Below are 26651 nucleotides of genomic sequence, written 5' to 3' on the forward strand. Positions count from 1 at the left end.
CCACTGTTAAATGCTGGGAAGACAACCATGAATAAAAGAAACTGAGGTATTTTAAAGCTTCCCTCTTAAAAAAATACGAGCCAAACCCAAGTCCAAATATGGGGACCTAGAGGCTAATCTAGTACCTTAAATAAGAGAGGTCAATTTTGCATTTGACTAGTATTTTAATATTGTATTAAATTATATATATGTTTTGCTGTACCCCCTAGTAAAAAAGCCTTAAATAGATGCCCGAGGTCTTTTGGGCTGTTATTAACAGCAGAGACAAGAGTCTTTGAAACACACACCCTGCAGGGAGCTCTGCGCACGTATCCAATTACGTACATTTCTATTTCCAAAGTTTTTTCCTGATAGGTGTCTGGAATAATCTGAAATTTCTGCAGCATGCAGAACTTCTGGGATGAATTTAAATGAGCATCTCCAGCATTTTATGAACAATCCCTTACAAAGAGGAAAACTAAAAGACGAGGTCCACTGTCCAAAACAGGTTCTAGGCAAGGTTTTGCTGTAAAATTCCTGTAAGACTTTTGGGAAACGTCCATTCCATAGAATGGAAATTGGAAATGGAAATTGGACAGGTATAAGAAACTGCTCTCCCATGCATCTAATAAGCCAGAGGAAAGACTGTCTAAGCGGTACTGCAGACTGGGCAGAGCTGTCTCTAACCAAGCATGCTTTCCCTGCCCGGGGGACAGCAGGAGATCTGGGGAGCAGAAGTGCCCACTGTCAGAAAGAAAAGGCCTATTTTATTGTTATGTAGGCAGCACCTAAGATCATGTGCCAAAGTCAGAGAAGGGTGAAGTTAAAAAAAAAAAATTAAAAAGGAAAAAAGAAAAAGAACTTGTCAAAAGATACTTTATTACCACAGATTCTGAGCCAACTGTACAACAAGGATTTGCAGGAAGCAGACAGCTCTGCCAGACAGCTGTGAGAACTTCACACTCATCAGACAACCAGCCTCGGCTCTAATCACCACCTCCAGTGCTACTCCGAGAAACATTTGCTCAAAATCTGCAAGTTAAAGACAATTCTGTTTATAACTTACAGTCTTGGCATGGCCAAAGGCTCTCTCTTACCCCAAATGAGAACCCATCAGGCTTGGTAACAATATGAAAAGAAAAAAAAACCAAAAAAACCCCACAAACACAAAAAACACACCCAACAAAAAACCCAACCTCTCTCTGACCTCCAAACTTAACAAAGCAAAATCAAGGTGACACACAACAGGCAAGTACAGGCAGAGCAGAGAGCAGAAGGCAAAAGGCGAGGTAATACCTCAGCATCACAGGTGTCAATAAACCAAACGCATACATTTGGAAAGGACATACAGAGGAAATGGGGCTACAGAGCGACAATAAACAGATGAAATCTAATAAAGGAAATACAGATCCTGCCATCGTACTTTCTCTGTTAATGTGGTGGTCTTGCAGACTGAGTATATTAAGCACACACCCTATCCACAACCCTGCTGTTTGCAGATATGGAGTCCGGGTAAAGAACAAGTGATTTTCCTAAGCTTGACCCTACGGAGACAGAATATCATGCTTTATTGCCCCAAGCCTTGCATTTCAGCTGTGGCAAAAATTAAGGACAGAGGAAAGACACCACCCCACGTGGGTGCACATTCTTAAAGACTTTTGTACGCTGATGGTTTAGCAATCCCACCATTTTTAATCACAACTGTGGTGAAAGGTAATGTATTTGCCCATTATGGCTTACAACTGGGAAATATTTATGGAAGAGCAGCATGTTAGCATGTCTTTATTTCCAGCAGTTAAACGAGGCTTCTGAGAGTCCTCCCTAACATCGTGGACATTTGTTTCATTGCATGAGACTTTGTGCTCCACTTCAGGATTAAACTGCCATAGGGGGATTTACTGATTTAACTGAATACTTGCTTTCTGAGAGAGAAATTCCAGTTGTCTGCTTCTCAGCTCTATCTAGCCATCAATACAAGCCAATTTCAATTTCAGGTTTCCTGAATGCCTGGATTAAAAGAAAAAGAGGTGAAAATAAAAATCTATTTTTTCATGGGGAAAAAAAAATCAGCCAAGACAACAACAAAATAATCAAGCAACATTAAAAAAAAAAAGGGGGTATGGGTCTTCCTAAAGATATTGAGGAGTCTCTTCTGCTCAGTCTTTATTACTTCTAGCTTCCTCAAACACGCAAACTTGTCGAAGTCTGACATGCAAGGGACTATTGCAGGCCTGCCTTTTGTCTGCTGTCCGAACTTGTCCCATCCTCGAGTAGCTGCAGAATGGAAATCAGGCAGAAGCTTTAGTAGCACAACCTTCGCTGCCCCGGGCAGATGAACACCCATAAAGCACAGGAAGGCAAGCTCTTCTCAATAGAGGTAATCAGATCAACAATTACTTTCCATAGTGTCGTCATGTTCAAGCATAAACACGCTTATCTTTGTGCTTAAGATACAGAAAAGGCAAAGCACTGCTGCAAAAATCCCTTTTTCATGTCTGATTCTGTTGTGGGAGCTATAATCCTCAACAGAAAAAAGAATTAAGAACAAGGAGTAACTTCATTCTGTCCTCAAAACTCCAGCATTTTGAAAAGTCTATGGGATTGCACATATTATTAAAATTTGGGGGGGGTGTTTTTTGCTATTTACCATTTCATAAGGCAAATAATACTATTTATTTTAAAGATTGCAGGCAAAGGAAAGAAGACAACATTATGAAGTCAATACTATAAAAATATCATGTTCCAACTACAAAAATCATTATTAACAACAATTTTTTTAGGAAACAACTCCTAAGCTGTTCACTTTTCAAAACTGTTTTTCTTCCAAAAAAGCCTTCAATTTAAATATTCACTTCCATGACACCAATTTAACAGATACAATGAACTACCAAATCCTCCCCTTATTCCACATGAGAAACAGAAAAAACCCACAACACAAACAGAATGAGCAGTGCACAGTTGGAATGAACACCAGCCTAGCTTCCTCAGAAATGCCTACAGCTTGAAAGCCAAGATAGGATGATCTGAATGGTATCAGAGGTAGAAAGGACTCCACAAAGATATACTCCTTACCTTCTGAAATAAAGGACAAACAAGTGTCTACAAAATTCTTGGAAAATTAATTAACTGCTACAGGAGCGCTCAAATCACAAAAGCCTTTGTCTCTGTCAAAAGCCTAATTAAATTTAAGCTGTTGGTTTAAAACTAAATACCGATATAGACTCATACCAAAGAAACCACTTTCGCAGAGGGAAAGGTCCGGGAGCCGGGGCGAAAGTGCCCTACTTCCCTGGCGCAGTGTTTAAGGGGTACCTAGTTTTTAATGAGCCACCATCTCAAGTTAGATTGAAGTCAGGTCCATGGCTGCTTTGGGGTAGCTGCAGCAGCAGGGAAAGGCCACTCAGACACGTTCAAGGAGCAGCCTGAGCCTATTTAAGACTCAGCTGATGCTGCTGGAAGGGGCCCATCCTCCTCCTCCTCCTCCTCGCGCTGGCACACGAAGCTGTGGGACCAGCCAGCTCGGAGAGCAGATTCGGCCGCAAACTACTCGGTGTGGGAACTACCCAGCATCTTCTCTGAGACATGAGATACTCGTTCCACTCCTCGCACGTCTGCTATTTCAGAAGTGCCTTAACCTGCTGTCTAACAGCACCCTTACACAAAAGGGAGGCCAGCTGGTATGCAAGCGGGTTTCCAAGGGGTGACGGTGATGGGAACTATTCCCCGTGGAATGGCTATTCCCCCGGCACGGCCAAGCCAGCAAGTGGGAAGTGCCATCCTCCCGCACCCACCTTGCCTGCCCTGACACCAGCCAGGGTTTTCTGACTAACCGCAGGGGTCAAAACCCAGCACTGTTGGTTAGGCACAGTTTAACGAGCTGTATGACTCTCATTCAAAACATGGGAAAGTTTTCCAACAGGAGGGACAAGAAACACAAATTTGACAAAAACTCTAAGAGCCAGAAACTGTGATTCATCACTATTATTGATCACCAGAAAAATGAACAACCTAGGTGCTGTTTGACATCAGTAGAAAAAAAAGGCAGATGTCTCCTTCCATCTTTCCCACCTGCACACATCTAGCCCCAGGCCAAATGTCTTTAAGAAAGGTTATTAACTCAATTAAATTTAAAAAGCTCTTGGCTTCACGTCGCATTGTTCAGATGTTCCCCTACTGCCACAGTGCCCTTTGGAGGGCTGTATAGGGCAGGGCAGATTTAAAGAGAAGGAAGAGGAGAGAAGCAAGGCAAGACATTCTAATTAACAGCAACCCAGCTTGGTAGAAAGTTCAACTGACAACAAGATTTAGCATCGCATTCTGGTCAAGGAAGTTTTCCACCGAACACTTTGTGTTCCCAGGACACGGAGGAGGAGGAAAACACAAGATCTGTTGGTGAAAACCAGGAGACTGCACGCACTCAGATGACGTGGTACTGGGTTTGGGCAATCATGCAGAATACCACTTGCAAAATCTGCCAAAGTCCAGTGAGCAGGTAAGAATTGAAGCCACTGACTCAGCATTTCTTACTATTTCCTCATATTGGACGGTCCCTTTGGTCTATTGTGTCCAAGTAATCTTTTCTCTCAAAGCAAATGAAAGACACAATCGCCAACATCTCAGAAGTGCTTGCATAAGCTTAAGATTGATATTACTGGCATACACACATTCGGACGCCCATTTCTTTTCCTAATATGAAAAATCCTATACCATGAAGGTTCATTAATCACTACCTTCAAATACAAAGCACTAAACTTTATTAAAGTGTTTTCACCTACCAGCAGGAAGGGCAATACTTGAACCTGCATTAAGCAAAGGGAAAGGAAATGCTACAGATATAACCCTCTCCTACCAGCAATTAAAGAGGCTCTTCATGGAAAAGCTGCCCTTTACAATGTTTGCCCTACTTAGCATTAGCTCTCAATTAGTAAGAGGCAATGCTCCAGAGGATGGTAGGAATCCAGAGAAAAATATTAACAGGTAGAGAGTAGACGCTGAAGGCTGTTAAATGAGCTCACAAGATCCTCCAGGTGGCTATAAGACGAGGAAAATGGCTTGAAGCAAACTGAATGCCATTTCTCAGTGCAAAGCACAGAGGCGAAGCAGTGCAAATGCACTAGAACCAAAAAGAAAACGGCACACAAGTCATTTGGTTGCAGGGAAAGACTGAAAAGCACCAGAAATTAAAACCTGTGGAGAAATGGGAACATGGGAGAAGATGACCCCAGGATGCAGAGTAGCAGTACAATTTTTGAAGAGCAATGCTTTTTAAGACACCAATATCACAAACAGTTAAAACAGCAGCAGTGACACAAACCCATGCAGGGGAGGGAAAGCTCGTCACTTAAATATGGAGGAAGAAACCAAAAGGTGACACTGAGCCAGTAAAAGCCTTCACTCACGCTTCTCATGAAACAGAGAAGCTCACAGTGCTGGAAAAAAAGGGTCAGAGGAACACTTAAGGTATTTCATCTGGTTTCGTCCCGTTGACACAGTGAAACCAGATGACATACATCCAGAGTTTACAAGCCAGCTGGCGAACAGTGTGGACAACTCGGTAAGACAGAGGCGGCACCAGAAGGAATTTACGAATATACACATCTAGGAGCCACGCTGCGCCGGATTAAAGGCCCACCTGGCTAACGTCTTGTCTGACAGCGGGCGGTTGTGAGCTCCTCCGGGAAGGGTCCAAGCGGCAGGGCAGATACAGGATGGTCCTTGCCCTCGTAGTGCTTCCCAGCTTGCAGCAGTCGAAGAGTTTCCTGAGCTGGAGATTGCATTTGGACCATTATGTTTAATAGCCCCTGACAGACATTCCCACAAAAGGAGAGCCATAGTGTTTTTACATCTTACAGTCTGAGCTAGAAAGCTATTTAAATCACCAGCGCGGCAAAAAGGCTATTGCTTTGGGATATATTAATCGTATCTTCACATTCAGGGCTGGGGAGCTAAAAATCACACTTTTACTCCAATATTGCACCTTCTGCAGATGTTCCTGCCAGAAAGCTGGCTGCAAAATGAGAAGAGTTCAGGAAAAACCCAAACAAACTACCCAAGCACATGGCAGACCATGGACAGATGGACAAAGGAAAGAGTAATGTCATTAGTTTGAAAGAAGCCAAGCATGATCTACTAAAATGTTTACAAATATTTGTAAAGCAATAATCTAAATGTGAAGGGGCTGATTGACAGTGTAAATAAGGTATTCGTCTCTGATCCTAAGATAAGACACTATGTGGTTATAACTTAAAGGGAAAAAACAGATCTCCCAAGTGATTAGTGAAAAAGTCACTCAAAAAGTGGTTCAGATGCACAGAAGTGTCTAGAACACAGCCCTTACAAGACTAGCAAGGAGTAAGTCTTGGGTTCTCTCTTGAGATATCAAGGGAGAGGAAAGGTAAAAATTACAGACATCATCTCAAGTCCCACTAGTCTTTTCTATTACAAAAACACGCTGCCCCATTCAATTTAGGAAATTTAAATTTTACTGCCTCATTATTTTTTCCTGTTATTTTTCCTGTCTGTAGGTCAAAGCCCATACCAGATGCCCAATGCTTTACCAGCACTTCAGCAGAAAAATCAGAAATTTATGCTTACAATTAATGCATGCTTACAACTCAGGCATTTTAGATCTCAATTTACATGGCAATGTGCACAGGACAACTGTTAATTTCTTCAATTGTGGAAGTACCAAACTAGTCAGTTGTACAGAATGACTGTATGAACCACAGCTGTGTTTTCATTTGCACCTGCCTTAGAATACCTGACATACTTAAAAAATAATGCATAAAACTGATTGCATTTATATTGGCTCTGCTAAATTGATATATAAATAATGGAAAAACAATCAATAGAACTCTCAGTTCTCAGAGTATTAACATTTACTGAAAAACAAATGCAAAAATAATTAAAATTTAGTACTAAAAGATTTGCAGTTGGACCCAGCCAAAAAGGATTTTCAAAGGATAGGTCTATGTTCAAATCAGCACTACAATGCTGATACAAATCAGGGTTGCTTGTACTTCACAAAATACTTCCTGCACTACAGAAATAAGGTTTTTCAGTCATTATTTGCATGTCTGAATGGCAAATGATTCGATAAAACTCAGCATCTTTATCTAGGGGTTGCAGGAAACTATTTCTTCAAGTTATTGTCATCATTGAGACATTAATGTTACATGTGCATTTTATAAGCAACGACATTTATTAATGTATGGAATAACTTCAGTGGTTATTAATGTATGGAATTATTGGTTATTAATGTATGGAATAACTTCAGTGGTTTTATCTATGTAAGAACATTTTCACATCCGTAATTTCTCATTTCTTCCCCTCACGACAGTGCTAATCTTCCCCCTGCCAATGGAGGCAGCAGGCAAAACCGGTAACAACCCATAATAAAATTGCTTCTCCTACCTCTCCACACACAAATTTTGCTCCCTAAGTTCCACTTCTTCCCAAGCCACAGTATATGCAAGACCTTACTGACATCTCCTACCAACAGCAGATCTCACATAGTTAATAAAAATCAGATATTTTACAGCTTGACACCCCACCCCCCTTTATAAATAAGGGCTTTATGCATTTCAAAGCAAGATTCCCAGCTAGATAATGGCAGAGTCATTACTGCAGCCTAGTCCTGCAAAAGCCCAAGACACTGAGCTTTAATGTCATGCCAATCTTATGTACAGAACAGCTATTTTGGGTAATTACCGAAGTTGTAATAATGCCTTCGGAGTCCCATGAAGTTGAGCTCCCTGTAACTAAGACATGTAGTCTTGCAAGCAGAAGCTTTTTCAAAAGCTACCCAATTTGTTTTAATAAAATACCGAACAAAACATCCTTTAGACCTTACTGTTTTCTTGTAGTACTTATATGTAGTCACATACAATATTTCTAAGCCTAATCTTTAGCTGATGTAAATTGGCATAACCTTGCTACCTGATCAAGTCACATCCATTTACATCAGAGGAAAATTCAACCTTATGCCAGGTCTTATTTAGAAGTAACTCTTGTAACTCATCTGTATTTCACTTTTAGTCTAAATAAATTATATATATATAAAAAAAAAAAATCTTAAATGCTATCTGATACAGCACTTGCTGTTTTGAACTGAGCTCTTCATTAGACCAGAGTTAATTTCCTATTGTGTATACATTAAAGACAGTTCAATCCAAATTGATGGAAGTATAAATTCTGTAGCAAGTGCAAGAGAAATATTTTTAAGTATGAGGCTGTTTTTACACAAGGAACCAGAGTGCAAAACCAGCTCTTTTGCTGCAGGACAGGTGAAGAATGAACACGATCTGTGAGCACTGAGGCTGCAAAAAGTGGATCAGAACTTTTCCTCCTGTTGGTACATGTATCCACTCATGGAATAAATCTTAACTCTCCAAACCTATAGAGAGGTGGTGGATCACATTTTTAGTTTCTGAAAAGCAACACAAGGACCCACATGTCTCTGTCCGTAGGTGTCCCTGGCACGTATTTTGTGTTGGTACGTGAATTTTCAGGTGTTCATTCAAACGCCAAGAGGCTTCACCCTTACAGCCAGTTAGTGCTTTCCAGAGATGAGAAGACTTTGTTCGCTTCTTGGAAGGGAATGGTCTGTTCTTTGAACGGGCAAAAAGCAGTGAAAGCCAGCAAGAAATCAAAAAAAGTATGATAAAATACTAAAAGCTTGTTAGCTACTGTGCACCTCTGTTTTCACTGACGTCTTTAGTGCAGCCTCCGCATTTTCAAGGCCCTTCTGTTAAGCGGGCATGATTAATTCCCCTTCAGTTTTCCAAGCCTGCTTCTGCTTAGAAGCCAATTTAGCAATTAAATTAATCGTCAAATATTTCTTGCCAGAGTAAAAACGAAGTTTCACCTCGCCTGGGCAAAACGCAATTCCCAAAGGATTTGAGAAGTTAATGAGCGGAACAGTTACCAAAAAAAAAAAAAGTAAAAACTGGCAAATCAGACAGCCAAGAAAGAGACAGGAAGTGACAGATTTAAGAAAATACCTCTAAAGTAGAGGAAATGAGTCGTCCTTTAAGAAGAAATCATACATATAAAGCACATAAAACAGAGTATTCTTTGTAGACTGAAGAAGGAAAGAAAAAAAAAGATAAAAAAAAAAAAGACACATCCTGATTAGCATTTAAAGCAAGACAGCTTCAGTGGTTAGCCTCATCTAGTTAAGATGGAGATTTGAACAATTTTAAAAGCAGTGGCCAAAACCTATCTGTAAAAGAAAAAAAAGTGAAAGAAAAAAAAAGAAAGAAAAAAAAAAGAAAGGAGAGAAAAAGCAACCAAGTGCAGAGAGAGGAGTGACTCGAGCCCGTAAATGGACACACGGCTGCTCACATTAAGGAAAGGCTGTGATGCTGCGCTGTGCCCCTCCATGCACTGCGGGTAAAGTCCTAATGGCGATGGTCCTGAATGGATAAAAGGAATTTTTTTGTAAAATACAATACACATAGGCTCCTGGGAGAGATGTGCTGTGAAAAGCCTTGTGTTGAGTTTCTACTCGGATGAAGTCCTCCTTGACTGAGAGGCTTCTTCAGCGAGTTACAAACTGGAGGTCTTTGCTGTAGCAAAGGGGTACGACACACTGCTTGAGTACATAAAGATACGCCTTTATCACAGGCACGGCAGGCAGTCCCCAAACTCGGGACAGCAAGAATTGCCTGGTTGCACCCACTGAGCTCATGGATAGCCCATGCACCAGGTCCAGGAAAAGATGGCAGCAACGCTGAGCATGGCATTAAGGGCTTTGTTAAGTGACACTGACGTTTTTAAAAGGAAGCTCAAGCTAAGTACAGCCTTGCTTATGTGAAGGTAAGTCTTCCCTAAACACTTTTTTTTAAAGCTAGTTGTTACAGTGCAGGAAGTGTCATGTGTAAGAGAGCTTTATCTGAGTGCAAACACCTTATAGAGCAAGTTTAACCTCCGAGATTGTGTGTTCATCCCTACAAAAGAACATTCATTGTCCAGACGTGTTCAGCGAGGTTTTGCTGGGCGGGGGGAGAAAATGCAAGAGGAAAAAGGTATCTTCATTTTACGACTGCAAAAGACGTTTCTAACACATTTCAGCATAGCTACGTTCTCTTTTGTTACAATGTTATCTCACTAAATATAAATTTACCTGGACCTGATTCTTTACTTTTGGAATAATTTAAGACTTCTTTCACTAGGTAGAGAAATTGGACCAATTAATACACGTGAAAGCCTTCTGCCACAAGAACTTCCCCTGAAAAGGCTTTAACAACAACTTTAGCACTGCACTGCTTCAAGCAAGCTCACCGCCTGGTTTTCTCTGGCTATAAAAGCAGCAGCAGTTACACTGAGTAACAAGCCAGCTACTGTAATACATCACCCATCACAGCCTAACTGGCATGATAAAGTGTTTGCTCGTGAGGTGATTGTGCGGCCAGGCCAAACAAAGACCACTTCATCTTGCATTTCCTAGAATTTATTGAAAAGAAAAGAAAATGCTCACATCCTGAGCTGTGCCTATGGAGAGTGCTGGAAAGCCTGACCCACTCCGCAGCCTTCGCTCTTCCCCCACAAAGCAGAGAGCTGCTTGCCTGCCCTTTCACACAACCACTCTCTTGCAGCCATCCTCTATGTATTTCATTGTTATAAATGAAAGAATATTATAATCACTTGGGTTTTTATTACTGTTACCTGGAGACACTGCCAGCGGTTTCCTCCAGCAGCTTGCTGAGTGGATGAGATTTGCAGTAAACCTAAATCAATCCAGCCAGCAAGGCCATCTTATTGCAGAGCGAGAAATAAAGCCTGGATCAGTCCCACACATTATTCTGCTCCTCACCCTCCTCATTTCCCCGCTCCTCCCAACGGCTCTACTTCCCGAGAGCTGCCAGGGAGAAGATGTGGGAGAACCGCTGGGAGAGCATCTCCCCACCACTGACTGCGTCCACCTTCTCCCTTCAGGGAGCAGAAGTGGATATATATACACATATATATATACACACGCACACCCCCACATATATATAGCATATGCACAAATGCCTAATCATTCCAGCATTTCCCCTCAAATATCAGAGAAACAAATAGAGTGATTTATCATCTCTCCAAACTATTATTCTCTTAAATTTGCTGTAGTTTAGGCAACCAGGGGTTTACCCACCCGATGGAAGTCCTGTGGGGTGGTAGCTCTGTTTTGAAATGTACACTCCACAGACGAGCATGCCCCGGCGCTCTCTGTGTGCCCTTATGTTTTAATTCACCTTCAGATCTTACAAATTTCCTACTTCCACTGACATGACATGGCAACGAGCTTCCCAGGCTCTCCTGGCAGGACAAGCAGACCTCTCAGGTTTGACCTTCAGCCGAAGTGCTGGGGGGCAGGAGGGAAGGTGTGTTTGGCCACCCGACACGTATCCTTCCCCTTGCCCTTTCGGGAGGCCCGTGTGACATTTGCTGTACCTTACACCCGGGAGGTTTGCCATCCCAGCCCGGTTAACCAGTACATTTGAGGCCCCACTCTCAAAGACTAAAGGACAACTGCCGAAAGCTGGCAGCTTACAGCAAAGGCACGGGATGGGAGGTGCCAGCCTTCCCAACCTGCATGCCTCGTTCAAATAGCTATGTCCAAGAGCCACAGGATGGCTGATCCCCAACCCCCGAGAGCCTGCTGGCCCACTGGCCTGCCTCCTGTTGTGCCTGGCGTTCCCAGTGAGCCCGGGCTCACTCCCAGCAGAACTCCTACAGGGAATCCACCCTTGATCCCACGGAAGAACCAAGGTGGCCACTCTACAGCAGCACACATGGGAGGTGACAAGGCAGACGGGGCAGATGAGAGCTAAGGGGGACCCAAAGCAGCCAGCTTGACCAAGAGGGCAGTCAAGCAGCTCTCCTAAAGCACAGGCAAGAAGTTCTCTCTTTACCAAGCTGCTTCTCTAAATTGAATTTGGTTCAACTTAAAACCTCATTAAAAATATCTTGCTCACTTAATGCTGCCCACGGTACTGTGTGATGTCCCGCCATTTACTGCGCCTCTCTTAAACCTCTTGGCACGTGAGCTTTCCAAGGCAAAGGCTGCAGCACGCAGCCCTCTGCGCTTCCTGCGCAACGCGCAGACTCCCAGCAGGGACGCAGCAACCCTTACGGGATTACGGGCTCCACGCCGCAGCGGTCAAACACAGAAGGAACTTGCTCCACACTGTCAGTCTGTCACCTTCAGCCCAGGATCACACTCAGGGAACGACGAACAACCCAAACTGGATCATGCATATAACCACGGGCCAACACGGATACTGCCCTAACGGGATACGGCGCCAGCAACTTCTCTGGCAGGATGGGCTCAAATCCACTGGGCAACTGGATCTAAGAAGAATGGACAGTCCCATGGTTTGTTTGAAACGTTATAGAAGACACAGGTTGAATGTTAATCAGAAAGAAAAACAGTACTGATCATCAACATATCAATGGGCTCAGTTTAGCTTTCAGTGCTCATTATTGTCCAGTGTGAGATGCAGGACTGAGTCTGTACAGATATTTCCAAGTTTCAAGGTTATAGCTACGGTTTTATTCCCAAAGGGTGACGTAGAAAGGACTGCAGCAACTCTACAAAATACTTGAGGATTTAAAAAAAAAAAAAAAAAAAAAAAAAATCAACCTGTGACAGCATCATCCAAGTGACAGTGCTCAGGAACAGGGTCTGGAATATTTTACAGTGATTCTGTTACATCCCAGCACACACAAGGATGTGAACATTTATTTTAACTAACCGCAGAGTGCATGAGCGCGCACAGCTACATGAAAAGGGGTGATTTCCAGTGTGCGGCAATCAGGGGAGTCTAACCAGACTATTAAGAGATAGCCAGATAGCCGTATTTTATTATTATTTACCGTCAAGGCACCACAAGACCCACTGCAGCTCCCTTCTTCTGCATATAATCATCATATTGATAAAATTGGCACCAACCCCAAGCTGCACATGGCAGAGACAGACACAAAGACAACCAGTGACGTTATATTGGCTACCAAAGAAAACAAAATCCAAGCCACTGTTCATTGCATACTCTCTGCTTGGACAGGAAGAAAACATACTCTAAGTTGTCACCTTGAAACCTCATTTTTGGGTGAAGAGTTGACTATTTTGCATGGGAACTACGCATGAAATTATGCAGGCTGCTCAGTGGTTTTCTTCTGTTTTGGCCATCAGTCAGGTACATGAGTGCTCCTATTTAGATTCAACTTGGATGCCACGCCAGACCACGTCCCATCAGCATCACACTTGTCACTTCAGTGCAGGATGGCTTTACTGGCATGCCAAAGCAGCTGAGTTTCAGAGTGCATTGCTTTCTTGGCAGGTATTCCTCCTTGCCTAGGGGAGGCAGACATAGGGGAGTTCTATGTCTAGAAAAAATAAGATTATTGTAGCCCATCAGATATGATTTCCGGCTTTAAAGATTAAAGCTGTGTCACAGCAAGAGCCAGGGAAAACAGCAGGTTGCTCCTTAGCTTGCACCTTGTAACATTTTACTATTTACTCACACTTATTTTAGACTGATTTCCTTTCTGAAAGCGTATCTCAGTCCTTCTCTACCAATCCACACCACACATCTAGCTCCCATACTCTCATTAGAGAAACTGCCTGCAACTAAGGGTAAGCACGTTTAAGATTTACGTTGTCCTCACACTCCTTAAAGACAACAGTTCCTTCAGCAACTGCAGGTGACTGCTGCTCCTCCACTCTCAGCGCTCCCGTCTAGCTTTTATCACTGCGTTGACCCCCTGCAAAGGTAAGCGCCTGTAAAACAGCTGCCTGGTTTACACAGGCAGCCAGACTCCCTCACGGCGAGAAACTGGTTCACTGTGAGCAGCAGTTACAAAAGGAGCGAGATCTGCTCCGTAACCACTTAGCAGAACGTTGCACAAGAGCAGTTACTTAGCCAGCCTGATATTGCAAACGCCAAAGGAATCCGGTTCCCTCATATCTCTACTCACGGGATGTCTGTTTAGAATATTTGAAATTACTTGGACTCCACCACACTAGTTAGACCCCCTCAGGTTTCACTCTGGCTCTCTTGCTTTCCTCAGCTTTCACCTTCAGGAGGTTCCTTCTCATTTGCTCCCCGGTGCCAGCAGAGTCTCATCTGCACCCCCTGCACACTTGGCTCCCCCCAACTTTATTAAGAAATCCTCTTCCATGAGTGCTCTGGGCCATGGTTCAGAAAGGCTGATGGAGAGCTGCAGGTTTGTCTCTTCAGAACTCTGAAGCAATTATTTTTGCAATTTCTACCTGTGACTTTTCTGCGCCTAACTGGTGGGGAGGGGACATTTCCTGAGCCTGCTCTGGGAAAATGCCCATTCCGGCAGAAAAGTCTGTTCTCCCTCCTGAAAACAAGTCTGCTCCTGCCTCACCTCACTTCAGTCCTGATGGTGGAATTTTAATTGAAGTGACTGGTGAAAGAGGGGAGGGAAGGTGTGGTTTGGCTGCAGGACACAGTCAGGACCTCTTACACTCTACACCTTACCCTGACGGTACCTCCTCCCGTGCCCTGGGGATAACCCTGTGCCATGTGGAGAGAGCTGTCGTTCCACAGGGTGGAGGGAGCATGGGAAAGGTTTGCAAAGCACTTTGATGCTGATGCACAAAATTCTAGACCCGAGGTAACAGTTCCCTCAATGTACTGGGAAATCAGGTTCCTCCAAGTTTCCCTATGAGCAAGGTCAAAACCACACTTCTTCAAGCTCGCTCGAGAATGACAGCCAGTCTAAAATTAAGTTGAAAAGTAACTTCTCACCCTCTTGTGAAAGAGGCCACAAAAAGCCTAAATGCATCTTCAAAGCCTAAACAGATCTTCAACAAGAAATACTCCCCAGAGAGGAGAGCAAGTACAGGCACACGTTCACAAGCTGGAGCCGGGTGCTAACGCCAGGGCCTGGGCAGGGCAGAGCTGCTGCTCTCGAGGGACGAGGACTCGGTGGTGGAACATACCATGGACCTGCCTCAAGTCACCTTTTGCCACAGTCAGCTACCAGATTTCAATATTTATCCACGGTAATGGAGCGGAAGAGAACATCAACGTCAAACCAAAAGAGCTTAATGTGAAACAGCGCACATCCCTCTTGGGCTCTTCCTTTGTCCCATGAGACCTATCTCATGGTAATTTGATGAAAAGTTGTTTTTCCACCCAAGCTCTACTTTGAGCCAAGAAGCCAGCAGTGACAGCATCAGAATGCTATTTGGGAATGGAACTGAAGAGCTGTCAGATAGCTTTGTGGGGTTAAAAAAAAAAAAACCAAACCAACATAGAAAACCAAACACAGGAGCCAGGAAATGGCAAACCTTAAGATGTCTGAAAGCCAAAGGAGACAAACATCAGAGATTCAGAACTCACCAGGACTTTGTCAGCTTGCAGAGCCTCCTCTCACTCCCTTCCCTACATTTCAAAAGATGAGTGTGCATTTCTGGGCAGGACTGGTTTCAGCAAAGTCTCTTTGTGAAATGAGCACGAGGACATGTGCAGGAGAAAAAAAAGGGGGGGGTGTGTGCAGGGAAAGATGGGGAAATTAATCCAGAGGCTGCAATAAAGTTCAAAAACTTTAGGAAGTCAGGGTTTTTCTTCCAGTTGTCAAGTGCCCTGTGAAGGACGGGGGTCCCTCTGCACTGGTGCACACACTGTCTTTCAAGCCAGGTCTGTCTCTGGAGCAGAAATTCAACACATTTTTCTCCAGAGAAAGTTCTATTGTCCTGCAGTCACATTGCCAAATTCAGACATTTAATTCAAAGCGTGAAACAGAAGAATTCCAGTCCTGCTTTTAAAGGGAAAATCTCCAGGCTACCGCTCCACCACATAACTAACACCAGCTTTGTTCAGGGCAGGACACAGCACAGCTCCCTATCCTCAAAAGGGAAGGGAGGCAACATATAAACAACATATCACTGTACATCACAGCCTCAGAGCCTGCATACCTCAAACAGTAACCAGTGCTAACAGTCTGAGGCACCTCGGCAGATGTATAGCCAAGCAGCTATAAAAGAGCCTTTGTGCTGGCTGAACAGAAACAAGGCATTTTCTGTAAGGGAGACGGCCTTGACCACCTAGCAGAATAAACGGGGTTACACATTTCACACTTCCTCTGCACCAGGAACCGCGAGGGCAGATGGCACAAAGCAGACGCCGTGGGCTGGAGAAATGGCCCGTTCCTTTCTGCGGAGCCGCGCCAGGGATCCGGAGGAGCCACGTTACAACCAGAAGAAAGATGACACTGCCCTCACCTTCCATCTTCCCGTATCAGAACTAAACCTCTTGACTTAAATTTGAGCAGACCTGCAATTCAGCTGAGACTTGCCCCTGCGGTCGTGTCCATGCAAAAGACCATCACAAATACTTCTGATTCACCATCCAGAGTTCCAGGCGTGGGCTCTTCATCCTAATGCTTAGGCACCCAGCTCCTATTTTATGTATTTTGAAATATCCTTTCCACCTTCACCCTAGTTTCCAGTTCTGAAATCAGGCTAATTCTTTAAGGCTGCAGGAGCTATGGTGTTATTTTTGGCCTAGAAAAGATAAGAAACCATGTGGACAGATTCTCCTCAGTACAAGCACATGCAGCAGCGATGCCACCATCGGCAAACTTCAGGATTCAGCCAAACACATTACTCCATAGGATCAGAGATGGCTTCCAGTTGGGCCCACTAAAACACAGCAACAAGACAAACTGCAAAAGGCTCTTGCAGCGATTACATTGCAGCGCACGTTTCAACTCTAAGGAGTCGGAGAGGGAGGAAAAAAGATTATTTGAAAAAGCCAAAGAAAAATTGCTCTGTCCAAAATCTGGAAAAGGCACAGCTCACAAACGTTCCCAGGGAAGCAAAAGCCCTGCTGCTTTATGAAGATTAAATCTGCTATTGTCTCTCAGTTGTTGGTTAGGTTTTGTTTTTTTCTAAATGAAAGTTCCCCTTGGCCAAAGATGTTAGGAAATGTCTTCAGCAGGAGAAGGATATAAAACCAAACATGTCAGTTAAGTAATCTGTGATAAGGTTAAACAAACAAGGTAAGGTGAGGTAAGGGTGAGATTTCTTGACAAATCATCTGTGATAAGGTTAAGCAAATTTCTCTTTTGTCAGGACAGCAAAGATATGCATGCAAGGGAAGAATATTTTTGCTGACCTGGACAACGAACGTGAGAGGTGTACATTCTGGAGTCATTTTAGTTGGACAAAATTGTTTTCAGTGAAGCATCTGGTCTGAAGGCTGTATGAAACCATTAAAAAAATTGGGTCAGGCATTTAACCCACTCTGCACCCATAGACTGAGAGGGACTGTAGGAAAAAAGATTTATTAAAAACTCAGATCTAGGATACAGACTGTTCCTCATTGAGTACTTATGCAGAATTACACATAATTCTCAACACCCACTTACTAAGAACTTTCTTAGTCCTTATTAAGGACACAGAACATCACCCTTATGCAGAGATGCCGAGGAGTGAACTCTGCTGTCCCTTGGGCAAGTATTTTCTCTCTGTGTAAGACAGTAACATATATTAAAAAGTATGGTTACAAAGGATTAAGGCAGCTCAGTTAATGCAAACTAGCACTCTCCTGCATTCCTCACTAATACAGTGGTGACATAACCAGCCAAAACATGTAGCTTTAATTCAAATAAGGTTTGAAGAAGTTACTGCCAAGTAATTACACCCATTGGAGGCCTATGAGCAGAGGAAACCTTAATACTCTTCTGCCATTCTCAGAGCACTTTTCTAACCAGCTGCACCAATCTGAAGTGGCAACCATGAACAAGAGCAGGCAACAAGTTTTCATGAACAAACTTGTGCCTGCCTTTCAGAAAGCACACCAATACAAGGTCTGGGCACGGCCAAGAACAGTGGGCAAGGATGCAGCATCCAAATGCTGGCCGCCTACTCAGAAAGGCTGGAGCAACCCAAAGGTAGATGAATTTTCTAATAATGTGCTGCTTTATTTTTCTGATAACATGCTTTCTTTGCAGCTGGAGGAAGGTGACAGTCGCACTTCTGGAACTGCAAGCAACTTTCTACCATCCTTTTCTGCTTTCTAATGAACTGCTAGCCGAGTCCAAACTATGGGTTCCCATTTATTTCATTGCTAATCCTAGCCTCTGTCTAAGAACCTGTGCTTAATCCACAAAGAGTACCGGATGCTTCTGAAGACCGCCTCCAAGAACAAATATAGCACTCAGCTGGAGTTCCCTAAAGCCATTCAGTAGGAAGGATTAAACCCAGAGACTTGGATGGAGCTGAGATCCAGTGGGCATGACCCTACCTGTGCTCTCATCATTACACAAGAGCATGTCGTGCCTTTTCCTTAACCTCTTTCTAAGGCAATGACTCTAAAACACTGTCTCTAGGAGCCTCATCTCACAGCTCTACATAAACATTTAGGGCTCCCATCCTGTACTGACATGTGCTCTCAGCTATAAACCAGAACAGATGCTGAATGAAGTGGTTTGCCCTACCCTAGCAGTGCTCCCAGGACATCAGACCACCAAGCACAGGAGCTGATCGCTGGGGCTTCATCTACGCTGCAGCCCTGGGAGCAAGTCACCACCAGCAGCACAGGTAAAATGGCATTACGCAGACTGCAAATCTTGCTGTGAAACAGAAAAACTGCTGGGGTGCTTACTTGGAAAAGGGAGCTCACTGTAGTGGCTTTCCTCTGACCAGCAATACTTCACATCAGGGTACAACACTGCAGTGCGGAAAAAGTATCAACTCATAAACAGACATTTCCCATTCAGAGAGTGTTAAAAAACACTTTGGGTCCCCAATAGCAATTTAAATTACATGCAGGCTTTGACTTTTTACTGAAGTCACCATTACCACAGAAGCTGCACGTAACAGGCATGAAGTTCAATGAGTTCCCAAAAATCCCACTGATAAAAATCAGTCACAACTTTTACTTTTGCTTCATTATTGTAACAGTACTTTTAACTTGATCAAAACACATCTGAAAGAACCACTGACTAACTTGCTTCCACTAAGGACACTAGCAGAAATTCACTTTTATGTAAGAAACTAACCAGAAATACCCAGAACTCAACTTTCAGTTCTGCAAGGACCCCCAAACCCGCTTTCAGCTGAAACTTCAGGATTTAAGAAGACAAAGCCAGTTAGTTCCCCAAACCCTTCCAATTATGTTCCCAACTTCTGTGACACTGAAAGGTCACTTTGGTTGAGGCATGCAGGAAGATAATCCCCACCCTTCAGGCAATCAGGATTTCTGGCAAGATTTTAAGAGGTCTCCAGCTGACAATCATGAAAGTTCACACCACCAGGAGTCCAGATAAGCTTTTAACACAGGAAATTAGTGCTAAAATGTTTTAAGCATTTTAAGGATCAATTAAAGATGGTGCAACAGTCCAGCAAAGTAGAACTAAGTTCTCAGCTCCAAATCAGATGGTTGTAGAAACAGCAGCAGCAGGTCTTCAGCCAGGAGGTGTCTGCAGGAAATGAGGTTAGACAAATCCCAGACAATTAACTCTCTGTGCAGTCGGATTAACATACTCTTACCATCCGCAGAGCCATCAGATGACAGTACAGAGTTAAACCGCTACCTGCCTGCTGCAAGGACTGGGCATTGCAGTTTGTCGTCTTGCATCTTCCTTGTTCATCCATAAATCAATGGTTCTCCCACCACAGCCTAAAAAGCTAAGCTCCTTACTGACATACATTAAGTGCACTTGGGTACAATGCACGGGAAGACTCAAGATACGCAGTTCTCGTGAGTAACTGCAGCTGCGAGCTATAAAAAAAGAAACACAGCAGCACACCGAATGCCATCTTTTGCCTTGTCAGCACTGGGGGACCACAAAGTCCGTCAAGGACTGTGACTTCAGGAGTAGGCAACTGGGAAGCGAAAAAGGAATTGGCAGTTCCTGGGCTGAGGTGAGGAGTCACCTGGTGTTAAGAGCCCTTTTCAATAGATCTCCCAGCACCAGCAGCAGACCAGTGACCGCAAAGATGGGGAACTGGCAAAATACAATTGTACAGATCACAAACGCAGCCTCAGAGACTGCCCCAGCGCACTGTCAGCCCGGAGAGCGCAGGGAGGTGCTCCCGGAGCTGCGTCGAGGCAGCGTTAGCCTTGTGCTGCTCGCTCCAGAAGCACTAAGAAAAGCCTTCGGAGCAGTTCAGTGCTACACACCGATACGGCTGGCTATAGCCGCTGTCTAAAGCAACTCGGGATAATGATCTGTGTTCAGTCACTCAAAGTCCAAAAGCAAATGATGTTTTACATGAAATTGTTTTTATAAAAGTAACAAATAGACACTATATCAAAACCCATCATATCTATCCATTTAAAAGAGCCACTTTTTGTTTCTTCTCTGTAATAATTCAACTGTTTTTTTTTAAAAATCCAAGTATTTCTCGAAACACCATGCTCCAAGTATAATACAACTAGTACTGAAAGTATTTGAGCTACCATCCCTTTGATGACCTCAGCTAGTTTATATTAAGCCCCTTCCCCACATCAGCACTTCATTTCTATTTCCCCACCACCAAACAAGTCTGGCTTTTCTCTCCCATGCATACAGGCTCTGACACCTCCACACTGCTGGTGCTTTAAGCTGTGCACAGAACTCGGCTCTATTAGATTGAAGGGAGAAAAGCAAATATTCTCTGCAAATTCACACAATTAACACCCTGCCCAAAATATCCAGATCACGTATATGCTACATATAGGTCAGCTAAAAACTTCCATACTGAGAGTCCCAGCTGAAGACACTTCATGTCCACTTCAGCTGAGAAAGACAATTTTTTTTTTCTTTACTGTCTAGTCACATGGGACATTTCACAGAGATTCTGTTTATACAGAGGTAGCCATGAAGTGGTTTATTCTACCCTCATCTTTTATACACAGAGATAAGTACTAAATAAAATGGAAAAGGAAACTTGCCAACTCAAAGTTTGATCAGACATGATTGACCCATGGGAGATAATCGACTACACTGGGTTTTATATTGATTAGGTTTGGAATTTAACTGTGTCCTTCCGAGGTCTCCAGTCAGGTGGGATTCACCTACAAGAGGCTGTGCTGTCATCAGAGCTGCGTACTGCACTACATCATCTCTTCAAAGTACTGAGTCTCACAACGCCAGCAAACCGAATAGTAAGAACCTACGCTGCAAAAGAGGAATGGATGGCTCTCCCATCAGTTCAGAAGAGAAAGTACATCAGAAAGCTTCTGGTCTCGGACTTACCTCCCTCTGCCTATCACCATTGCTGCTCAACAGAACACACTCAAATCCTCAAGTATCTTCTTGCGTGCCTTAATTAAGAAACTGGGATGATGAGGTATTTCATTAGAGTTCTTTGTACTGCCATGCAATGAAACATTAGTCTTTCCCGACTTGTCCTCAAGATAACAACTAACCCTGATGGCTCCCTAAACTCAACAGGCTGCACAGATCCTAATTTCTAACCGAACCACTGTACTTCAAGACAACAATAATGGGGAAAAAAAGCAGTATTTCTGTTTGCTGGATTCATGGCTGAAGCTTTCTTCAAGTCTGCACACCACCAATCAAAGTCCCCATTTCAGCAACCCCTAGCTTAGGCATTAGTTTTCAGCTAACTAGGGACAGATTAACCATGTGCTCACAAAAAATAGGTCAGTCTCAAACAGTCTCTACAGCCTAGAAATGCATGTATGTGTAAGCAAATATCACACAGCCTTCCTCTTTCAAAATGATGGCCAGCAGAAGGTCAACGAGATCCAGACTCAAATGACTTGGGTACAACGCTTAGAGCTATATACAAAGTAGTTCTTGATTTCTACAACAAACAAAAAACCTTTACCAAGCTGAGTTCAGAACTCACTAAGAAATGACTTAGTGATGTCAAGTCAGTTTTCGCTCTTTGAAATATTTGGTTCCCAAATATTTAATTATTTTCTGAAGTGAAAGAGCTAGGTCAGGACTTTGGTGCAGATCTGAGATCTCTTGTGTCCTACTCCAAACCCTGCTAACCCACACCTTGGTTTCACAAACCCAAACTGCAGCCGTTGCTCTCTCCTTTGACCTTTCTGCCCTCCTCCTCAGCAAACATTGCTACTAAAATTAGACCACAGTGGTCATACCACACTGCCTCCCCCACTGTCGTCGCAAACTCCCTGTCACATCAGTCATGTATTTTAGTCTCACACTAAGCCCCATACATCACCTTCCCTGCCCAGATAATGCTCTTGTCTTACCTGTGTGTCCTCTGACAAAGTACCGTTCCTCGTTACCTTCAAAGAAGTTTAACCTCCATCCACCCCCAGAACAGATGGCCACCCACTTCCAACTTACTCGAGGCAAAGACACATCTCTGAAGTGTTTCAAAGATAAATTTTAGTGCTTAATAAAAGCTGATTTATAAACATCCACCACAAAACACTGGGCATGCTTGTACCCTCCCTCTCGCACGCACGCACACAGTTTCTATCGTAGGTTTCTTGAATGAAGAGATGCAACGGGCTACACACACACGGTGAGATGCAAGTATCTCTTGCTGCCAGGGTTTGCCAAGTTTATATGCTCCGACATTATAAAAAAAAGTATAAGCTTTGAAGCAGAGACAATATTAGAGCATCTTATTTCAGAAGTGCAGCTGGATGCTCCCAGCACAAAGACACATCGAGTCTTACATTTGCTGCCTGGAGTCCAAGGCAAGGGTTCACAGAGCAAGAGCCACAAAACATCATAGTCCAACCCCGCTGCTCTGCACAGACCGTGCTGAACCCAGGTGCTTCAGAACCCAGAGCACCTCCTCGCAGACCCCATCCTGCCCTGCTCTGAGGTGTACAGCTCTTGCTGCTGAAGTCGCTGCGTGTTGTACATTAGCCATCCAGAAACGGGCTGAATGGACTTTTTTGTTAATTAAGGAAGGTTCTTTCTCAGAGGATAAAGCAATGGTACTGAAGGTTAGCTAGTGGTTAACAGTTGCATCTGTCCCCAGTATTTCAGTCTGATCAATCGCTGCAGTACTTTCATCTTTTTTTCACTCCTGGCTATCTTACAGAAAAACATAAACTTCAGTTTTGCCCACGGGAGAGTCCATTCCAGAAACAGTATGTTCTGGCACTGCCAATGTACTTGGCAGATATAATGTGCACTTTAAGGGCTTTCCTAGCTTCAGTGATTTTCAGAGTAGCAATTATCTTCAATTACTCCAGATGAAAGACCACACAAAACGTTAATTCAAATCCCCCTTGCCCCAGAAGCCCCCCGCTATCCCTAGTCACCGCTGCCCTACTTTTTCCCTCGTCAACGCCCGGAAAATTGGACCTGCTCTTCCTTGATGCCCCCATTTCCGGATGTGATCGCTCCCTTTGTCACAGCTTCTTTTCCGCATATATTATAAAAAATTTGTCACTTCAGGACATTTAAGAGTACTTGTTGCTGCTTTGGAGGAAAGCACAGCCTCCTCCACACAGACACGTTTTGTTGTTTCTTACCTCATTTCTCCCACTACCTCAATCAGAACAGAAGGAAAAACAGACAAAACATCTGGGCATTTGCATCAGCAGTTAGAGGTAGCGTGAGTTGCTTGGTTGGAGCCAGCCATTTCTATTGCGCTGTAGGACAGAGAGCAGTTAGTGTTACCTGAAAGCAGTATGTGTCAGAAGGGTTTTATTACTGAAGAAATTAATGGGATATGTATCAGCACTGCCTTGATTTCTAGTAGCTACAAAAAGCTTATATAAAAGTTACCAGCACTCTTAGGATGAAGATATTAGACACAAATTAGAACAATACTCAGCAGCAGCTATGAAACAAGGCTGAAACAACACCAAGCTACAGAGTGATGGCTTCGTAATTCAGATGCATTTAAAGGAAACATTAGACTCAGAATGAAAACTGAGATCAACAATACGTTGGGATCGTTTAAATCACAAATGAGGTAGCTTGTCATCAGAGCTGAAACCCATTCTCAGGTTGAATAGCCAAGACCGCGTGTGGCACCACATGGCAGTGCATGAGAAAACAAAACTAGCATGTCTCACGCAAGATGAACTAGAACAACTACTAGCAGGAGGAAATGAGAGAAGAAAGGAGACTCAAATATGTAACTTCCTGAGAAAAACACCCATCAGCGTGCCAGAAGTCCAAAACACCAATATTCACTAGAAATGCAGAATCACTTCCTAGCAAGTTCAGTACAAGCCTTTTGCCCTCTTCAAGAGGAAGGGCTGCACTCTGTAACACTTCATAAACTGTCGAGCTCCCATCTGTAAGCTTCAAAGACCTCACTGCTCCATTGTTTTCATGACTTTTTTCTTCCAGTTTGTTGCGTAAAATCCATAGCTTTGGCTGCTCCACCCTACAGAGTTTTACAGCTATTAATCAAATAGCAGTAACAGTCTTGGTTTTGTTTTACGATGACGATAATCCTTGCCATAAAGAATTTGAGTTTTAAGGGGCATGTCTCATCTGTGACTCACTTGACCTGTCTCAAGTAGGGCAACAGCTACAAGCCCGGTCACAGGAGCCTAAATTCCACCGTAGGCTGCAAACTGCCCCTGAAGCAGCAACCTGGGTGCACCAGATGAAGCTCCCTGGAGCCCAGGGAGCTTCAGTTCTCCTCAAGCTTGCACATACTGCTGCTGCCGCTTTTCTGGGGTGAGATGAAACAGGAAGCCCAAAGAACCATAGTGTCAGTTCTTTTACTGCATTTGCTGAAAAGCTCCTGACAGCAGGAAGAGCATGAACAAATCTTTACAAGTCTTGAAATGGGCAATAACCGGTGCCACTAATGAAGTGGTCTAAGAGGCATCGCAGAGAGCAGCGAAGTGACAGAAACACAGGAAACGGGGAAAAAAAGGGTTTTCAGACAGACTGCTGCGAGTAGAAAAAAAACACAGAGCCAGGCCTGGAGACGCATTTGGGCACAACACCAGAGCCAGAGCCAGGGAAGATGAGCAGCACAGTAAAGACATTGTGGGATCCTAAAATCAGAGAAAGCGGGCAGTGACAGTCGTGGAGATGAGTAAAACGACTCTGGGCACAGAGCCCACCACGAGAACAGTGCAGGGAAAAAACCACCCGCACTGAGGTCCAGCAGGGCTTTCCGTGTCCGAGACAGTAAGAGGGAAAGCCAAAGACCTGGGGGTGGTGCAATCAAAGGAAGACCTGGGCTCCTCGTTCATGCTGCCACTGAGACTCTCCAGAATAGGAAGCGCAGGAAACAAGGAAGTTCGAGGTCTGGGTTTTCTGAGGCCAATAACGTTTCGTTTGCTGAGCCTCATGCTGTCGCTGCTTCCCTTTCGATGGGAATCATGAAGAATGTAGTGGCTATGCCCCAGCAGACCAGGCACTGATAAACTTTTTGCTCTGTCAGAAGCTCACTGAAATACAACGCTTTGCATTTCACTTACAGTGGCCTGTTACTTGATGTTCATGAACATACAAGACATGGAAAATGCTGCTTTTACACCAAGCTTTCCTAACATAGCTGTTATGACAGCTGTGTTATTTCACGCAGCTATTGCTTTATCTTAAATAAAATACCAGGCACATTTAATCTAGTTGTCTGGGCAATGAGAGGACCAGATCAACAAAAGGAAAATGTGACAGGTCTTTAAACTGAAAAGCCTCAACTAAATGAGGGTGGGCCTATTCCTTGTAGAAGCAGCGTGCTTTCACCACCAAAACTCTTCCCTCTCTCCAGAACAGCTGAGCCTTAACATCTCACACTCACGGGTTACTTCTGAACATCTTACAGTTTATATGCTTCACACAAACCAATTTTAAGTAATTCATGGCACTTGGGAGACTCCAGCACTCTGGATAATTTAACAGAAGGTCAAACAACAAAATTGATTTTGAGAAAAGCCCAATCTAATTGTGTCAGAGAGCAATCCTAGTGAAGTTGTGTGATATTGTCAGCTACTTCAAGCCAAAATTTGATGGTATTGAATTCAGGAGGTCTTTGCCAGTTTCTGTAGGACCAAAACGCTGACCCTCAGTAAGTTATCAAATGCTACATGGTACAGGCATTCACACCAAAAGTTATTTCAACTCAGAAAGTCCAGAGTAAAAATTTTATGTGGCTAAAAACTGTGGAAAAAGTTACTGACTCCTTATGAAGGGCTAACCACAATGCTGGCAATACATAAACTAGTTCTAGGTCTGTAAGGAGGGAATGTGGAGAGTCACTGTTAGTCCAGAAAGTCGGTATGCACAAAAGATATGAATTAATTGCTGCAGCTGGAAACCTCTTTCCCCTTCCTCAAGGGCTTTCCCATCACTGAACTGTGAACTGAAAACAAAGCAACAGCGTTTGGGGGCAGAAATTTAATGTCAAAAGTTTAACCCAAGTCTTTGGCAGTGAAAGAGCGGGTCAGCAGCAGTATCTGTTGTCATCCGTGACCACAGCTCCTCTGTCACGTGGGCAGAAGAATCCCTCTCTTTACCACATCTCATAAAAGGACAAAGCGATAGTTGCATACAAGGCATTTATAAATGTTTGCGTAAAAAGACAGACTGTTCACCCTCTCTTCTGCTCTCGGCTTCTCCCTTATTTCTAAGACAGACTCACCAGCATTTTTCCCGGTACTACAGAAACTGCAGCTCAAGCCCAGCAGGTGTTTTCAATCAGACAGTCTGTACACACCCAGGACTCGTTTCAAAGAGCCCGGCAAGCCGGGCAGGGGAAGCCCCCTCACCCCTGGGAGGAGCCGCCGGCCCCC

At 43.8% G+C, this 26651-nt stretch overlaps 1 protein-coding gene across 1 annotated transcript in view; it reads right to left on the bottom strand.

Moving 5' to 3' along the window:
- Window positions 1-840: 840 nt before the first annotated feature.
- LOC104623100 (chondroitin sulfate synthase 1-like) overlaps window positions 841-26651 on the bottom strand; it is a gene marked incomplete at its 5' end in the record, with an annotated part of 27135 nt that continues 1324 nt past the window's right edge. The window contains one exon of the mRNA XM_010290078.1: window positions 841-1011. Within this exon, the coding sequence (XP_010288380.1) occupies window positions 985-1011 (27 nt within the window). The remainder of the gene's footprint in view (window positions 1012-26651) is intronic.

The sequence above is a fragment of the Phaethon lepturus genome, unplaced genomic scaffold, assembly GCF_000687285.1.
Source record: "Phaethon lepturus isolate BGI_N335 unplaced genomic scaffold, ASM68728v1 scaffold28046, whole genome shotgun sequence".
Classification (NCBI taxonomy): Eukaryota; Metazoa; Chordata; class Aves; order Phaethontiformes; family Phaethontidae; genus Phaethon; species Phaethon lepturus.